Genomic DNA, 14,704 nt, shown 5'->3' with positions numbered 1-14,704 from the left:
GCACCGGGCTAGGAACGAAGCAGTTAACGCGTTGTAAACCCCAAGCAGATAATATTGTGTTGTATAACAGACAGATAATACGTTTTCCCCCCCGCATCTGTGCTCCAGCTTGCCTGAAAAGCTGCAGACCTGAATTTCAACCCCTGTCAGCAGTTCCAGTCCAGCCTCCCAGGACTGTCACCCGCGCAGTAAATTACCGGCTTCGTGTTAATCTGCCCAAACACAGAAAATCGAGAGCCCTGCAAATGCATCTCCCAGACATCCACTCCCAGCCGCAGCTTTAAAATCAATTCGCTGAAACCAGAGCAGGGGTTTTATTCGAAGGCAAACATAAAGCTCAGCTCCCGAGGGAGGGCGGCCCAGGGGAGGGGAGATAAACCCACCCTGGCCCGGGCCGGGGACACACACCATTGTTTGCTACAAAGGACAGGAAACGAGCCTCAAAGGGGACATGAAAGAGCCTTAAAACAAATGCAGATGAGCGAGGGGGGATGGCCGGGCTCATCTCCCAGCTGCGCTGCCCGGGGACTGCCGGAGATGCTGCTGTGCCCAGCGAGGAGGGTGTAGGGGGGACCGGGCACCCCTCGGGGGCAGCGACCTGCCCACCCTCCAGAGCGAAGCCAAAAAGGGCCAGAGGAGCCTGGGATCACCCGGGAAAACAAGGACACTTTCACCCTTAGACTCGATAATCACAGAATCCCAGAATGGTTTGGATGGGAAAGGACCTTAAAGCTCACCCAGCGCCACCCCCTGCCATAGGCAGGGACACCTCCCACCATCCCGGGTTGCTCCAAGCCCTGTCCAACCTGGCCTTGACTTACGGCTGGACTTAATGATCTTACAGGTCGTTTCCAGCCTAAATGATTCACAAAATCCTAGAATGGATTGGGTTGGAAAAGACCTCCGAGATCATCAAGTCCAACCCTTGGTCCAACTCCAGTCCCTTTACCAGATCATGGCACTCAGTGCCACGGCCAAGCTCAGCTGACAAACCTCCAGGGACGGGGAATCCACCCCCTCTCTGGGCAGCCCATTCCAATGCCTGAGCACTCTCTCTGGAAAGACTTTTTTTCTGATATCTAACTTAAAATTCCCGTGATACACAGAGCCATAGAATCATGTTTTGGGTTGGAAGGGACTTTTAAAGCTCATCCGGTCCAACCTCTCCTGCAATTAACAGAGACATCTTCAATTAAATTCAATGACCCACTTGCTGCTTCACCCTCGGGGATGTGACTGTCCCAGGCAGGCCAAAAAGAGGATGTTTATGCCCCAGCCATGGGCTGCTCTCCTGCCCCTGCAGTGCCCCCCAAACACACTGAACCTCCATTGCCTCTGCCCAGCTCCACACTGGGCACTTTGGGGGGTTCCTTAGGAGCACACTGAGGAGGGGGAGACTGGTGTGGGAGCTTTCTGCCAGGAAACTGGGCTGGAAAAACCAAGCCAGGGCCAGCCAGGCAGGTCACAGAGGTGCCAACAATGCACTAAAAGCAATTTTTCTATGTGCAGATACTCCTTATCTGCCTTTAAAAAAAGTGGGTTTGTCCCTCGGGCGCTTGAGCTCCTCTGCTGAATGTCACCACTTCACTCTGCTCCTCCCAATAAAACAAGGCTGGTGTTGGAGCCAACTGGCCAAACTGACCTGCAGTGGACCAGAAAAGCCATTTCCTGCCATACAAGGCAGGCCTGTGGCCTCGTGCCAGAGGGGACAATGAGGGCCGATGGGGCCAGCCCTGCAGCCCTCGTGTTCCTGTTTACTCAGAGCCTTGGTCGTGGATCAGAGAGATTTCTCTGGCTGTTTTCTAAGCTGATTTGTAATGCAGTTTCAGGCAGCAGTGCCCACATCCTGCAGGAATTTTCCTCCTGTGCCTGGGGGTGGTGGCACCGGCTCGTCATGAGGGACCTTCCTGAGTGCTCCAGTGAGTCCAGCCAGCTCCATCACACCCTTGAAGGGCAGCTGGACCCAAGGCCATTCCCGGGAGCAGGGGCTGTGGTTGCTCTGCTGACCCTCTCCTGGCCCCTCTGACGGCAGCAGCATTCCCAGCTCCAGAGTCTGTGCCTGGCCAGGGCGAGCTCTGTGTGCTCCAGAAGGGAAAACACCATCCCAGCCCCACAGAGAGGGCAGTTCCTGCTGTTATCTCCTTCTTCCTTCAGCCAAAACCAGACCAACACCCTGCCCTTATCAAGCACCCCCGGCAGGAACAGCCCCAGCTGGGCTGGAGAGGGGCCTGGGATGGGAATGCAGGGATGAGAAAGTGGGGATGGGGATGGGAATGTGGGGTTGGGAACTGGAGAGGGGATGGGAATGTGGAGATGGGAATGTAGAGGTGGGATGGGAATGTGGGGATGGGAACTGGGGAGGGGATGGGAATGTGGAGATGGAAATGGGAATGTGGGGATGGGAGTGTAGGGATGGGATGGGAATGTGGGGATGGGAGCTGGGGAGGGGATGGGAATGTGGAGATGGGAATGGGAATGTGGGGATGGGAGCTGGGGAGGGGATGGGAATGTGGAGATGGGAACTGGGGATGGGATGGGATGGGAATGTGGGGTTGGGGATGGGAATGTGGGGATGGGAACTGGGGAGGGGATGGGAATGTGGAGATGGGAATGGGAATGTGGGGATGGGAATGTAGAGATGGGATGGGAACGTGGGGATGGGAACTGGGGAGGGGGCGGGAATGTGGAGATGGGAATGGGAATGTGGGGATGGGAATGTAGAGATGGGATGGGAATGTGGGGATGGGAGCTGGGGAGGGGAGGCGAATGTGGAGATGGGAACTGGGGATGGGATGGGATGGGAATGTGGGGTTGGGGATGGGAATGTGGGGATGGGAATGTAGGGATGGGATGGGAACGTGGGAATGGGAACATGGGAATGGGAACGTGGGGATGGGAACTGGGGAGGGGATGGGAATGTGGAGATGGGAATGGGAATGTGAGGATAGGGATGGGGATGGGAACATGGGGATGGGAATGGATTGCAGTGCTGGGAATGAAAATGTGGCACTGGGGATGGGAACAGAATCAGGGAATTGTTGAGGTTGGAAAAGCCCTCTAAGGTCATCAAGTCCAACCATAAACTCAGCACTGCCAAGGCCACCCCTAAACCATGTCCTTAAGTGCCACATCCACATGCTTTTGAACACTTCCAGGGATGGTGACTCCACCAGTGTCCTGGGCAGACTGTGCCAGTGCCTGAGCACCCTTTCCACAAAGGAATTTTCTCTAATCTCCCATCTAAAACTCCCTTGGTGCAATTTGAGGCCAATTCCTTTGTCTTGTTGCTCATTACTTGGGTGAAGAGATCAGACCCCACCAGGATACAAGGTCCTGTCAGGGAGCTGTAGAGAGCACCTGGGGATGGGAACATGGTGCTTCAGTATGGGAATGTGGCTCTGGATATAGGAAAATGGTTCTGGAGAAGGTACCTTTGTGCCAAGGGATGGGAACATGCTGGGGATGGGAACACGGGGCTGGAGACAGGAATATGATGCCTGGGAATGGGAACACAGTGCTTTTAGACAGGAATGTGGCTCTGGAGACTGGAATGTGAAAACAGAGAAGGGACCACAGTGCCTGGGGATGGGAATGTGACTTTGGAGACAGGAACATGGTGATAGAGAAGGAAACATGGTGTCTGAGGATGAGAATATGTCTCTGGAGATGGGAACATGGTTCTGGAAAAGGAACTATGGTGCCTGGGATTGGGAATTTGGTGCTGAGAATGGAACATGGTGCCTGGGGATGGAAATGTGGCTCTGGAGACTGGAACAGAGTGCCTGGGAGTGGGAACATGGTTCTTCAGAACAGGCATGTGGCTCTGGAAACTGGAATGTGAAAATAGAGTAGGAACCGTGGTGCCTGGGGACAGGAACATGCTGGGGATGGGAACATGGTGCTGGAGATAGGAACACAGTGCCCAGAAAGGAAACACAGTGCTTGAGGACAGGAATGTGACTCTGGAGTCTGGAATGTGAAAACAGAGAAGGGACAACAGTGCCTGGGGATGGAAATATGACTTTGGAAAGAGGAACATGGTGCTGGAGAAGGGAAAATGATACCAGAGAAGTAACCATGGTGCCTGGGGATGGGAATGTGACTCTGAAAATGTGAGCATGATACTGCAGATGGGACTGTGGTGCTGGGGGCTGCTGTGCAGTGCTGGTTACAGTGCTCCAATGCTGGGTTACAGTGCTGGGTTACAGTGTGCAGTGCTGGGTTATGGTGCTGGGTTACAGTGCTGGTTACAGTGCTGGTCACAGTGCTGGGTCACAGTGCTGGTTACAGTGCTGGTTACAGTGCTGGGTTACAGTGCTGGTTACAGTGCTGGGTTACAGTGCTGGATCACAATGCTGGGTTACAGTGCTGGGTTACAGTGCTGGGTTACAGTGCTGGTTACAGTGCTGGTCACAGTGCTGGGTTACAGTGCTGGGTTACAGTGTGCAGTGCTGGGTTACAGTGCTGGTTACAGTGCTGGGTCACAGTGCTGGGTTACAGTGCTGGGTTACTTGCTGCAATACTGGGTCACAGTGCTGCAGTGCTGGGTTACAATGCTGGGTTACAGTGGTGCAGTGATGGCTCCAGCACTGCACTTCCAGGCTCAGTGCTGCGGTGCCCCTATATGTCTCTGTTGTGCCCCTATATGTCACTGTGGTGCCTCTATATGTCACTGTGTTGCCCCCTCACCCCCCTGCAATGCCCTCTCACCCCACTGCAATGCTCCTATACCCCTCTTCTGTGCCCTTTTACCCCCTTCAGTGCCCTCTCACCCAACTGCAGTGTCCCTTTACCCCACTGGGATGGCCCTTTACCCCACTGTGGTGCCCCCTCACCCCTCTGTGGTGCCCTTTTACCCTCTGAAGTGCCCCTTTACAGCCCTGTGATGCCTCTTTACCCCACTGTAATCCCCTCTCACCCCACTGCAGGGCCCCTTTACCCCCCTCCGCGCTGCCCCTTTACCCCACTGCAGTGCCCTCTCACCCCACTGTGATGTCCCTTTAGCCCTCTGTGATGCCCTCTCACCCCACTGCGGTGCCCGTTTACCCTCTCCAGTGCCCCTGCACCCTACTGCCATGTCCCTTTATCTCCCTGCAGTCTCCCTTTACCCCACTGCGATGCCCCTTTACCCCCTTGCGATGCCCCCTCACCTCCCTGCAGTACCTCCCCGCCGCGGCGGGACTCGAACCCGCGGCCCCTGTGCCAGCGCTGCGTTGCTGCCCGCGGGGGTCGCTGTGCCCGTCGCTGTCCCTGTGTGTGTGCGCGGGGGGCGCTGCAGTTCCCCCCGCCGCCACCGGGGGGCGCGCCGCCCGCCCGCCTTTGTTGCCGTTGGCGCCTTCCTGCGGCGGGCGGGGGCGGGAGCGGCACCGGGAGCGGCAGCGAGGGGGGAGCGGAGCAGGAGCGGAGCGAGCGCGGCTCGGGCGGCGAGCATGGAGATGGAGAAGCGCCTCACGCTGGAGCTGCGCAATAAGAAGCCGGCCGAGGTGCGGCGGCGTTGGCGCGGCGTGCCGAGTGGGCTCGGGGGTGGCGGGAGTGGCGGGGTTGGAGGGGGGACCGGCGCGGCACGTGCTGGCGGTGGCGGTGGCCGTGCGGGTGTCCCCGGTGGCGGTGGGTGTTTTCTGGGGTGCCTGCGGGTGTTGCGGTGGCGGCGGGAGCGCTCCCGCCCGGCCCGCGGCCCCGGCATGGCGGCGCGCACGTGCGCGGAGGGGCCCGCCCGCACCGGCCCCGCACGGACCGGGGCACCGGCGGGACCAGCCCGGCCCGCACGGCCCGGGGAGTGCGGGGGAACCCGGGGAAGCAGGGCCGGGTCCCGCCGGGACAGAGCGGCCGGGCCGGGGCTGGGGCTGGGGCTGGGCCCGCGCGGCCATGGCGGCTCCTCCTCGGCCATGTTCGGGCCCGTGCCGGGATCGGCGCCCCGCGGGCCGGGCGGGGGTCCCCCCGCACCGAGAGGGGTGGAGGGGCTGCGGGATGGGCCTTGAAGTGCCGCTGGGGCCGGCCGGGAGCGGGACCGGGATCGGGCCTGGTGCTGCGCACCCGCTGCGGGGCCGCCCCAGCGCTGGGACTGCCTTTCCTCTGGATCGCCCATTCCCCTGGATCGTGCCCTGCCCCTGGATCGTGCCCTGCCCCTGGATCGTGCCCTTCCCCTGGATCGTGCCCTTCCCCTGGATCGTGCCCTTCCCCTGGATCGTGCCCTTCCCCTGGATCGTGCCCTGCCCCTGGATCGCCCCTTCCCCTGGATCGCCCCTTCCCCTGGATCGCCCCTTCCCCTGGATCGCCCCTTCCCCTGGATCGCCCCTTCCCCTGGATCGTGCCATTCCCTGGATCGTGCCATTCCCTGGATCGTCCCTTCCCCTGGATCGTCCCTTCCCGGGGCCGCCCCTGCTCCTGATATTTCCATGCCAAGGCCTCCGCTTCTCTGGATCGCCCCTTTCCCCGGCCGCCCGTTCCCTGCATCGTCCAGTTCCCGGGTCTCCCTTTCCCCTGGCTCTGCCTTTCCCTTGAATCTGCCATCCCTGGATCTCCCCTTCCTTTGGATCTTCCCTTCCGCTCTATCTGCCTTTCCCGGGATTTCCCCTTCCCTGGCTTTTCCATTGCCCGGGCCGCCCTTTCGTTGGATCTGCCTTTTCCCGGCTCTCCCCGGGACATTCGGCTGTCGTGGCAGCTCCGACAGGGCCGAGCACGGCAGGGAAATGCGAGCGGAGCTTTGGGTGGGGATTAAAACTGCTGCGTGGCTGGCGAAGGGATTTGCGGGGCTGGGAGGGCAGAGCGGGAGGAGCTGCGGTGCCAGCGGGGGCAGAGCGGGGTATCCCTGCGGCGAATCCCAGGAGCAAACCCCGGGAGCAGAGCCGGGAGCTGCTCTGTCCTTCCCGGGCTGGGTTAAAGCTGTTCTTGGCCAGGTTAGTTCTAGAATTTCTCCCTGTGAGGGTGGCAGGACCTGGCACAAAGTGCCCAGAGTAGCTGTGGCTGCCACAACCCTGGGAGTGTCCAAGGCCAGGTTGGATCAAAGGAGCAACCTGGGCTGGTGGAAGGTGTCCCTTCCCATGGCAGGAATTAGGAAGTAGGTGATGTTTAAGGTCCCTTCCAATCCAAACCATCCTGGGATTCCATGATAACCAGCTGAAGTTCAGGATCACCTCTGTGCCCGCACAGCAAAGCAACAGCTGCCCAGGTCTGGCCTTGACCACCTTTACACCCACCATGGGGCAGTCTCGGCTCAGCTGGAGTCATTTCCAGGATGTTTGGGAGCAAAACATGCCCAGCTACAGAACTCCAGGCTGAGCCTCAAATCCAAACCCTGACCAGCCATGGCACTGTGGGAGTTTTCAGCATTAATTGGTTTAGAGCTTATGCTGTGAAGGTGGCAAAGATGGCTCAGCAGCCCCCAGACTGCCTCCAGCAAGGCAAAGTGAATTTAAAATGACTCCCTAATAGTTGGCTGATGTGAGCAGGGGAGGGAAAATGGGAGCACTGCGAAGGAGGAACCACGAGCCAAGGCTCAGTTTTGCATCTGGCTGTGAAGAATGTGTGGGGTAAAAGCAGGTTTTGGAAGTTGGGAGAGCTGGGGCTGGAGCATCACTCACCCACCCTTGGGGGAAAGGGGTGCCAGGAGTGTTTTACCCCCAGATGTTTAGGGGGCAGCAGTTCTGTGCTGGTGCTTTAAGGTCCTGGGGGCACACACAGGTGGGGTTTGTGCTGAGTTCCCAGGCAATGATGTGTGGTCTGTGCTGGGCACAGTGTGAGGTGCCATCAGTGGCTCCTGAGGTTGAGCTCCCATGCTGAGACCTGCCTGGGCAGCTGTGCCACCACCCCACGTGGACACTGTCACAGGGAAGCAAATCCTCCAGGGGCAGGTTTTGCAGCACCCCAGGGGAGTGGGGGGGACACATGGAAGGGGACAAAACCAGATGACCTTGTTTGGCCTCTCGTTAGTGGAGCCTGGAGCATGACCATGAAAGCTTATTGATGGCTCCTGTGTGGAGCATTTCGATGTGGCCTCGTGCTCCCACCCCTGGGTGCTGCATCCTGGGCAAGGGGGGCCTTGGTAGGGGCACCTGCTGTGTGATCAAAGCTGCCACCACTGAGAGGGGTTCTCACCTTGTGCCCTCACTGCAGTTATTTGGCTCTGAGATCTCGTGTGTCCTTTGACAGGAGTGAGGAGGAACTTCAGGCACAGCCTCTGTGTCAGTCGCTGCCTGAGAGACCTGAGGGGACACTTTGGCAGGTGAGGTGACAGCTGTGGGTGTCTCTGTTGGCAGGTGAAGGAGCTGGTCCTGGATAACTGTCGTTCAGAGGATGGGAAGGTGGTTGGTCTCTCTTCAGACTTCGAGAACCTGGAGTTCCTCAGCATGATCAACATCAACTTGCTGTCTGTCTCCAACCTCCCCAAACTCAACAAGCTCCGGAAGGTGAGTCAGGTCACACCTCCAGCAGTCCCTGCCCTGAGACTTCTCCTGCCCTGTCCCTGGTGACAGTTGTTTGCCCTGTATTTGTCAAAAAAATGCTGTTTAATTTTGCTTTTTTCTTCTCTACCCACAATCTGAGCCAGTGAGAGGGGTCAAGTTTGAGTGCACAAGATGCTCCTGAGCTCTTTAGATGTTGAGTGTCCTTCCTCTCTTGCTTTTGCTGCTTTCAGAAGCTTCATAACACCATAAATATTTTGGATTTTGGAGCATGTCCCAGCACGGGGGTGGCTGGGAGTGCTTTGTCACTGCAGGAAAGGGGTTTCAAGGGAAAACTGGGCCTTCTGCTCTGGGAGGGTCTGGAATTTGGGTGCTCATCATACCCCAGTTCTCAGGACAATGTTCTTCCCTGTGTCACGGGCTGTGACACTTTGTGACCATGTGATTTTCCCTCCTGCCAGTTGGAGCTGAGCGATAACAGGATTTCTGGCGGCCTTGAAGTTCTAGCAGAGAAAACTCCCAACCTGACACACTTGAATCTAAGTGGCAACAAGATCAAAGACATCAACACCCTGGAGCCCTTGGTGAGTGCAGGCCTTGCTGGAGTCTCAGGGATGGCATTTCCTCTGGGGAATGGGCCTGTGCTGCAGGAATCCAACGTCTTGGTAACTGTTCCAACAGCACTTCGTGGTTCTGATGGGAACAGATTTGAGCCCAGTTTGAGGCTGGGCTAATAGTTAATGGCTCCTCAGTCTGGAAAACCAGCAGCCAGTTGCTAAAAGAAGCATGAAATTGGGCTGGATGAGTAAAACTGTGGATGCAGTGCCCAGTGTCCATCTGGGAAAGGACCGGGAGAGGGTCGGAGGCAGTTGGAGGTAGGTGGCACCTGGGGTGTCATGGAATGAGGTGTTTGGACACCAGTGAGGGCATCTGTCACATCAGCCTAAAGATTCTGCTGGGCTGGGACTCTCCTGCCACAGCACTGCAGTGGGTTCCATTCACAGAGGTCAGTGAGGTCACAGAGATCAATGAGGTGGGAAAAGAGATTCCATCTGAACTGCCCCAAAAGGTTCTTGCCATGTGATCCTGAGGGATAGCTGAAAGGTCTGATCCAGGGCACTTGCCTCATTGTTGGTCCATCCATCCCCTCCAGAAGGAGTCTGAGACTGTTCTAGTCCTCCCTTCCTTGACTTGGTGCCTGCTGGGATGGACTGAGCTGGGGGCACTGGGGCTGCAGCTCTCCCTGTGCTCTCAGGTGTTCTGCCTGGTATTTGGGGCAGGATTAGTCCAACTCAGTGATTCCTGGGCTTTCTGTGCCTGTTCAGAAGAAAGAAAGGTTTGCAAATGGTTTCAGAGTTGGCTCTAAGGAGGAAAACCAGAACAGAGGAGCTGGAAAGACATTTTTTGTGCCCACAATTAGCAAGAGCAGCGACTTCCCTCCACCTGAGGAGCACATGGGGCAGAGAGCCACTTGTGAGCTGCACCTGGGCAGCACATCAGTCCTCCCATGGCTGCCTGGGCTTGGAGCAGTGTTGTAAATAATCTTAATCACTTGATTTTTGCAGAAAAAGTTGCCAAACCTCCACAGTCTGGACCTCTTCAACTGTGAGGTGACGATGCTCATCAACTACCGGGAGAGCGTGTTCGCCCTCCTGCCCCAGCTCACCTACCTGGATGGCTTTGATGCTGACGAGCAGGAAGCCCCTGACTCAGACCCTGAAGCAGATGGGGATGCACTGGAAGATGAGTATGAAAATGGGGAAGGTGAGGATTTGCTCTCCTCTTGGTTTCCTTGCTGGGGAACAACCCCCTTTTCTGCTTTGGCGTGGGCGTGTTGCTCCATAAATGGTGGTCGGCACCGAGGTTGGGGCTGTGTGGGTGCCCCGTGCCCTCCTCTGAAGGGCTGGGGAAGGGGTGGGACTTGCTGGGGGGCCCAGGGGTGCTGCTGTCCCCCCTCATCCTGTGTGATCCCTGCCTGTGATCCCTGCCTGCTGCTCACACAGCACTGAGGGGTGAGCAGAGTCTGGGAGCAGCGAGGATGTGGGAACTGGAACACTTCCCTCCTTCTCCTTTTGGTAGAAGGTGAGGAAGAGGATGATGATGAGGAGGAAGATGACTTGGATGAAGAAGTCATTGATGATGAAGAAGATGAAGACGATGACCTGGAAGGTGAAGAGGAGGAGGATGGAGTAGATGATGAGGTGAGTCTTTCCATCACCAGGCTGTGTTTGGTCTCATGTTTGTCCCTTGTCTGGTGTCCCAGGTGTCACTTTGAGGGCAGATCTGAGGAGTTTGCCCTCCACTCTGGCTTTTTCCCTCCAACTTTTGACTTGTCCCCAGAGGTTTCTAGTTCAGGCTTGGCCTGGTGCTTCCCTTGGCCCTGGGGGATGAAGCTGTGCAGCCCCACCCATAGGGATGTGAGGAGCTATTTGGGAACCAACAGCTTCTCCCTGGCACCTGGTGGGAGCAGAGGGGAAGGAAGACCCTGCTGTGGAGTTACAGCTCAGGGAATTGTGGTTCTTGCAACAAAATGCCTTGTTTTACCTCCAGGAGGAAGATGAGGAGGAGGATGGTGAAGAGGACGAAGAGGATGAAGCTGAAGATGGTGAGTTGAATCCTAACAAAGCAATTTCTTACCAAGCTGCCCCAACAGTCAAATATTTGGTGTTTTTAGAGCTTCCTGAGCCTCAGGGCAAGGCTGTTGCTGCTGCTGCTGCTTTCCTGCCTAAGCTGATGTTGAGTGGTGTCACCACCAAGGGTCACACAGGGGGTGGGACAGGGTTTTCAGCACCTCCTAATTCCAACCACTTTAGGTCATTCTGCCCAATATTAGGGGCAGATTGCCTGGGAAACCATCTCAGCTGTAGACCTGAACTTCTTGGGTTCAGACTCCTCTAGTCATAACAAACATAAACACGGGAATGAATGTTGACAGAATGTTTTGGCTGGTGTGAACTCAAACAATCTTTGATGAGTCATGGAATGTTAAGGTTGGGAAATCCCTCTGGTATTGGAGTCCAACCCTTAACCAACACCACCATGTTCACCTCTGAATCACGTCCCCAAGTGCCACATCCACATGTTTGAACACATCCAGGGATGGTGAATCTACCACTGTCCTGGGAAGCTGTTCCAGTGCCTGACCACCCCTTCCTTGGAGGGATTTTCCTTAATATCCAATCTAAACCTTGCCTAGGACAACTTGACTGTTCCCCCTCATCCTGTCCCTGTTCCCTGGGAGCAGAGCCTGACCCCCAGCTGGCTCCAGCCTCCTTCCAGGGAGTTGCAGAGAGTGAGAAGGTCTCCCCTGAGCCTCCTTTTCTCCAGGCTGAGCCCCCCCAGCTCCCTCAGCTGCTCCTGCTGCTCCAGCCCCTTCCCCAGCTCCATTCCCTTCTCTGGACATGCTCCAGCCCCTCAGTCCCTTTTTTGTCCTGAGGGGCCCAGAACTGCCCCCAGGATTTGATGCCTCAGCAGTGCCAGCACAGGGCAAGTAACTCAATTCTGCAGCTACTGCATTTTTGGGGCTGCTCAGCAAAAAAAAAAACCTTTTCAAGCAGCAGTTGAAATGTGGGATGCTGAGAGGGCATAGCCATGTCTGGTGCCACCCCAGGCTCTCCCAGGTACCAGGAGGAGCAGGGCAAGGTGGATCTGTGCTCTGGAATGGTGCTGGCCTGGCCTGTGCTTGCTCCCAGCTGTGCCTCTGGCTCAGCTGCTGCTCCCCAGGGCTGGGCAGAACTTCACCCTTGGCCTCTCTTTGCAGAACATCCGTGTGGGCAGAAGAGAAAACGAAGTCTAGAGGATGAAGGAGAGGAAGACCCCGAAGACGAAGAGGACGATGAGGATGACTGAGCCCAGCGAGCCAATCAGTTTTACAGACTCTGACTGTGCTTGTCTTAACCTCCCCGTTGTGTCTATGTGAGACTGTAAATCCCCACCTCCCACTCCTCCTCCCCCCTTTGTATGGCTGCAGCGTCCACAATATATTTTTTTAAGATTTAGAATACTGTAGGCATTCAGGGGAATCTTCCATACAAGGCTCACTTTTCTCACAAGTATCTCATGACCAAAGGCTTTTCTCTGTTCGGTGGTTTGTGCAGCAGCTTGCAAAAAAAAAAAAAAACACACAAAAAAAAAGAGAGAAAAAAGAGAAAAAAAAAAAGAGAGAAAAAAATCTCCCTAGGGTATCTTTGTGTCCCAAATCAGCTGTGCCACACTGGATCCAGAGCTCCAGCTCGCACCCAGCCAGCACTGAAGGCCTTTGCCATCCACCTGCCCTCAGCCCAGCTCTCTGAAGACTCTTGAGCCGTGTTGGCTGCACAACCTGGTTCATCTCCGTGGACTTGAAGCGAAAACGATCCCTGAGGGTGTCTCTGACCTGAAATCATGGTGATGTGATCTCTGGACATGCTTGAAGATGCTTTAGTGCTGGGGATGGGGGGTCTTGGGGAGGGGGGACGCTGCTTGCATGACCTGGTACCTCTGACCATGCACCTTGCAGTAGCCCTGCACTTGCTTTCCTATTTTATTTTATAAACTGGAATATTTTTCCCAGTGGCCACCTAATAACCATCACTTGGATGTCCAGGTCGGTTGGGTATTTGGTTTTGCTGTGGTGAGGCTGCCCCAGAGCAGCCTTTGGGAAGGGATAGGGAATCCAGGTGAAGGGATACTGCACTTCCATCAGACTCCATTTCACACTGTACAGAACCCGTTCAGCCACTATCACTGTGATGCTCCTAACTCGGCGTTCCCCGGAGACCGTGTTAGCCTGTGAATTCTCAGGGTCCTTCTGCCAGCCAGTGCCAGCTCTGGACAGCCTGGCATTGCATCCTCCTCCTCCTCCCTTGCCAGCATGGAGCCAAAATCCAGCTCTCCCCACATGTCCCTGCTCCGTGGGGGCTGCACCCCCCACCCCGCGGGCGCTGGAAGGAGGATTTGGGGCATCAAACCAGGAGCGTTTCCAACCCCGTTCCCACCTTTCCTCTTCCTGGAGGTGTCCAGCCAGCACATCCCTTGGGGAGATCCAGCCCCGTGGCACCCAGGGCGTGGTCCCTGCTGGGTGCTGGGTGGGTGGGGGTCACTGCTGTCCTGCTGCCGGGGCTCCCCCGGGGGCAGACACGCACTGGCACTTTGTGGCATTCCCGGTGGGTGCTCCCGGGCCAGCCCGAGGCTCCAGCCCTTCCCTCAGAGGAGTGGGGTGTGTTGCAGCACATCCTGTTGCTTTTGTTCTTGCTGTTGTCTCTTGCATTGTACAGTCGCTGTAACCATTGGGAGAAGAACTAATCCTGTAAAATGCAAACTGAGTAACTTATAAATGTTTTAAGGAATTTTTAAAAAAGAAATGTCAGAGCAGCAGTTCTAATTTTTTTTCCCTGCATTTTTAGCAGATTGTATGGATTTTATATTAGCCTAGTAACTGTCAGGTTTTGATTGGTCAGACTAGTCCCAGAAATAAGGATTTCCAGCCCTTTTGTATCTTTTGTTACAAAATTTGGATAAAACTTTAATAAAGACTTCAGTTTTTAAAAATCCATTGCAATGGAGGTTGTCTTGGCTGTCTCTGCCCTGGAAACAGCCAGGAGTGCTCAGAGTGGGAGGTTTGGGACAGGTTTGTCTCTCCTGGGAGCTGTGAGTGTCCCATGTCCCCAGGAGGGCCAGGTTTGGCTCTCAGCCTTGGCTGAGGGGCTGGTGAGGACGTGGTAGGAGAGGTGGGCATGGAGCTGTGGGGTGGCACAGGCCATCCTGGTGTGGTCCCAGCACAGATGTGTCTGTAGGCCCTGCCCTCTCTGCCCTCTCTGCCCTTGGAGGTGGCCACAGATGGGTCACGGTCAGGGACAGGTTGGGAAGGGTCCCACCACTGGCTTTTGAGATGGGCAGTTTTTGGAGGAGGAAGGTGGGTGTTCAGTAGGGCAGGGTGGGCTGGGGGGCCAGGGCAGCTGCCTGTTCATCTGCTGGGGCTGGGGGGGTTCAAGCTGTGCCCAGTGCCCCAGTGCCCAGCCCCCTTTGAGCACTCGGGGGTCCCTCACCTTGCCAGGGCTCTGATCCTGAGCTGGCTCTGTGATGAGCTGTTGACCTGTCAGGTCTCAGCAGCTCAGGGACACTTCAGTGTGTCCATCCCCCTGCTCAGGGCACGGGGAGGCAGGGACTGGGCTGGGCACAGGGCACAGGGACTACCTGCCCAGCACAGAGGTGACAGCAGGAGAGAGCTGTGGCATTCCAGGCTGCTGCTCTCCATGTGCAGGGATCACAGCAGGAGGAAGGGATGCCCAGCCTGGCCAGGGGTCATCGGGACCCCCTGAGCTCCA

General features: G+C 56.5%; 1 protein-coding gene across 2 annotated transcripts; it reads left to right on the top strand.

The window, feature by feature from the left end:
- Nucleotides 1-5,328: 5,328 nt before the first annotated feature.
- LOC139683235 (acidic leucine-rich nuclear phosphoprotein 32 family member B) lies at nt 5,329-13,932 on the top strand. 2 transcript variants are annotated; one of them, XM_071578167.1, is made up of 7 exons: nt 5,329-5,483; nt 8,256-8,405; nt 8,861-8,983; nt 9,965-10,163; nt 10,482-10,600; nt 10,950-11,004; nt 12,160-13,932. In XM_071578167.1, the coding sequence occupies exons 1-7, from the start codon at nt 5,430-5,432 to the stop codon at nt 12,246-12,248; spliced, it is 789 nt and encodes a 262-aa protein (XP_071434268.1). In that variant the 5' UTR covers nt 5,329-5,429; the 3' UTR covers nt 12,249-13,932. The 2 variants fall into 2 exon arrangements, with proteins under 2 accessions (XP_071434268.1, XP_071434267.1); XM_071578166.1 differs by having other exon boundaries at nt 5,330-5,483; nt 10,479-10,600.
- The last annotated feature ends 772 nt before the right edge of the window (nt 13,933-14,704 follow it).

Source organism: Pithys albifrons, chromosome 27 (genome assembly GCF_047495875.1).
Source record: "Pithys albifrons albifrons isolate INPA30051 chromosome 27, PitAlb_v1, whole genome shotgun sequence".
Taxonomy (NCBI): Eukaryota; Metazoa; Chordata; class Aves; order Passeriformes; family Thamnophilidae; genus Pithys; species Pithys albifrons.
Note: the sequence above shows the minus strand (reverse complement) of the source record. Positions and strands in the feature narration are given on the sequence as shown.

Bases quoted from the DNA above. Each gene is read 5' to 3' on its own strand.
- LOC139683235 (XM_071578166.1), top strand. From the start codon at position 5,430: ATGGAGATGGAGAAGCGCCTCACGCTGGAGCTGCGCAATAAGAAGCCG. The intron at 10,164-10,478 runs GTGAGGATTTGC...TCCTTTTGGTAG, and splicing joins TGAGTATGAAAATGGGGAAG to AAGGTGAGGAAGAGGATGAT. The intron at 11,005-12,159 runs GTGAGTTGAATC...CTCTCTTTGCAG, and splicing joins AGAGGATGAAGCTGAAGATG to AACATCCGTGTGGGCAGAAG.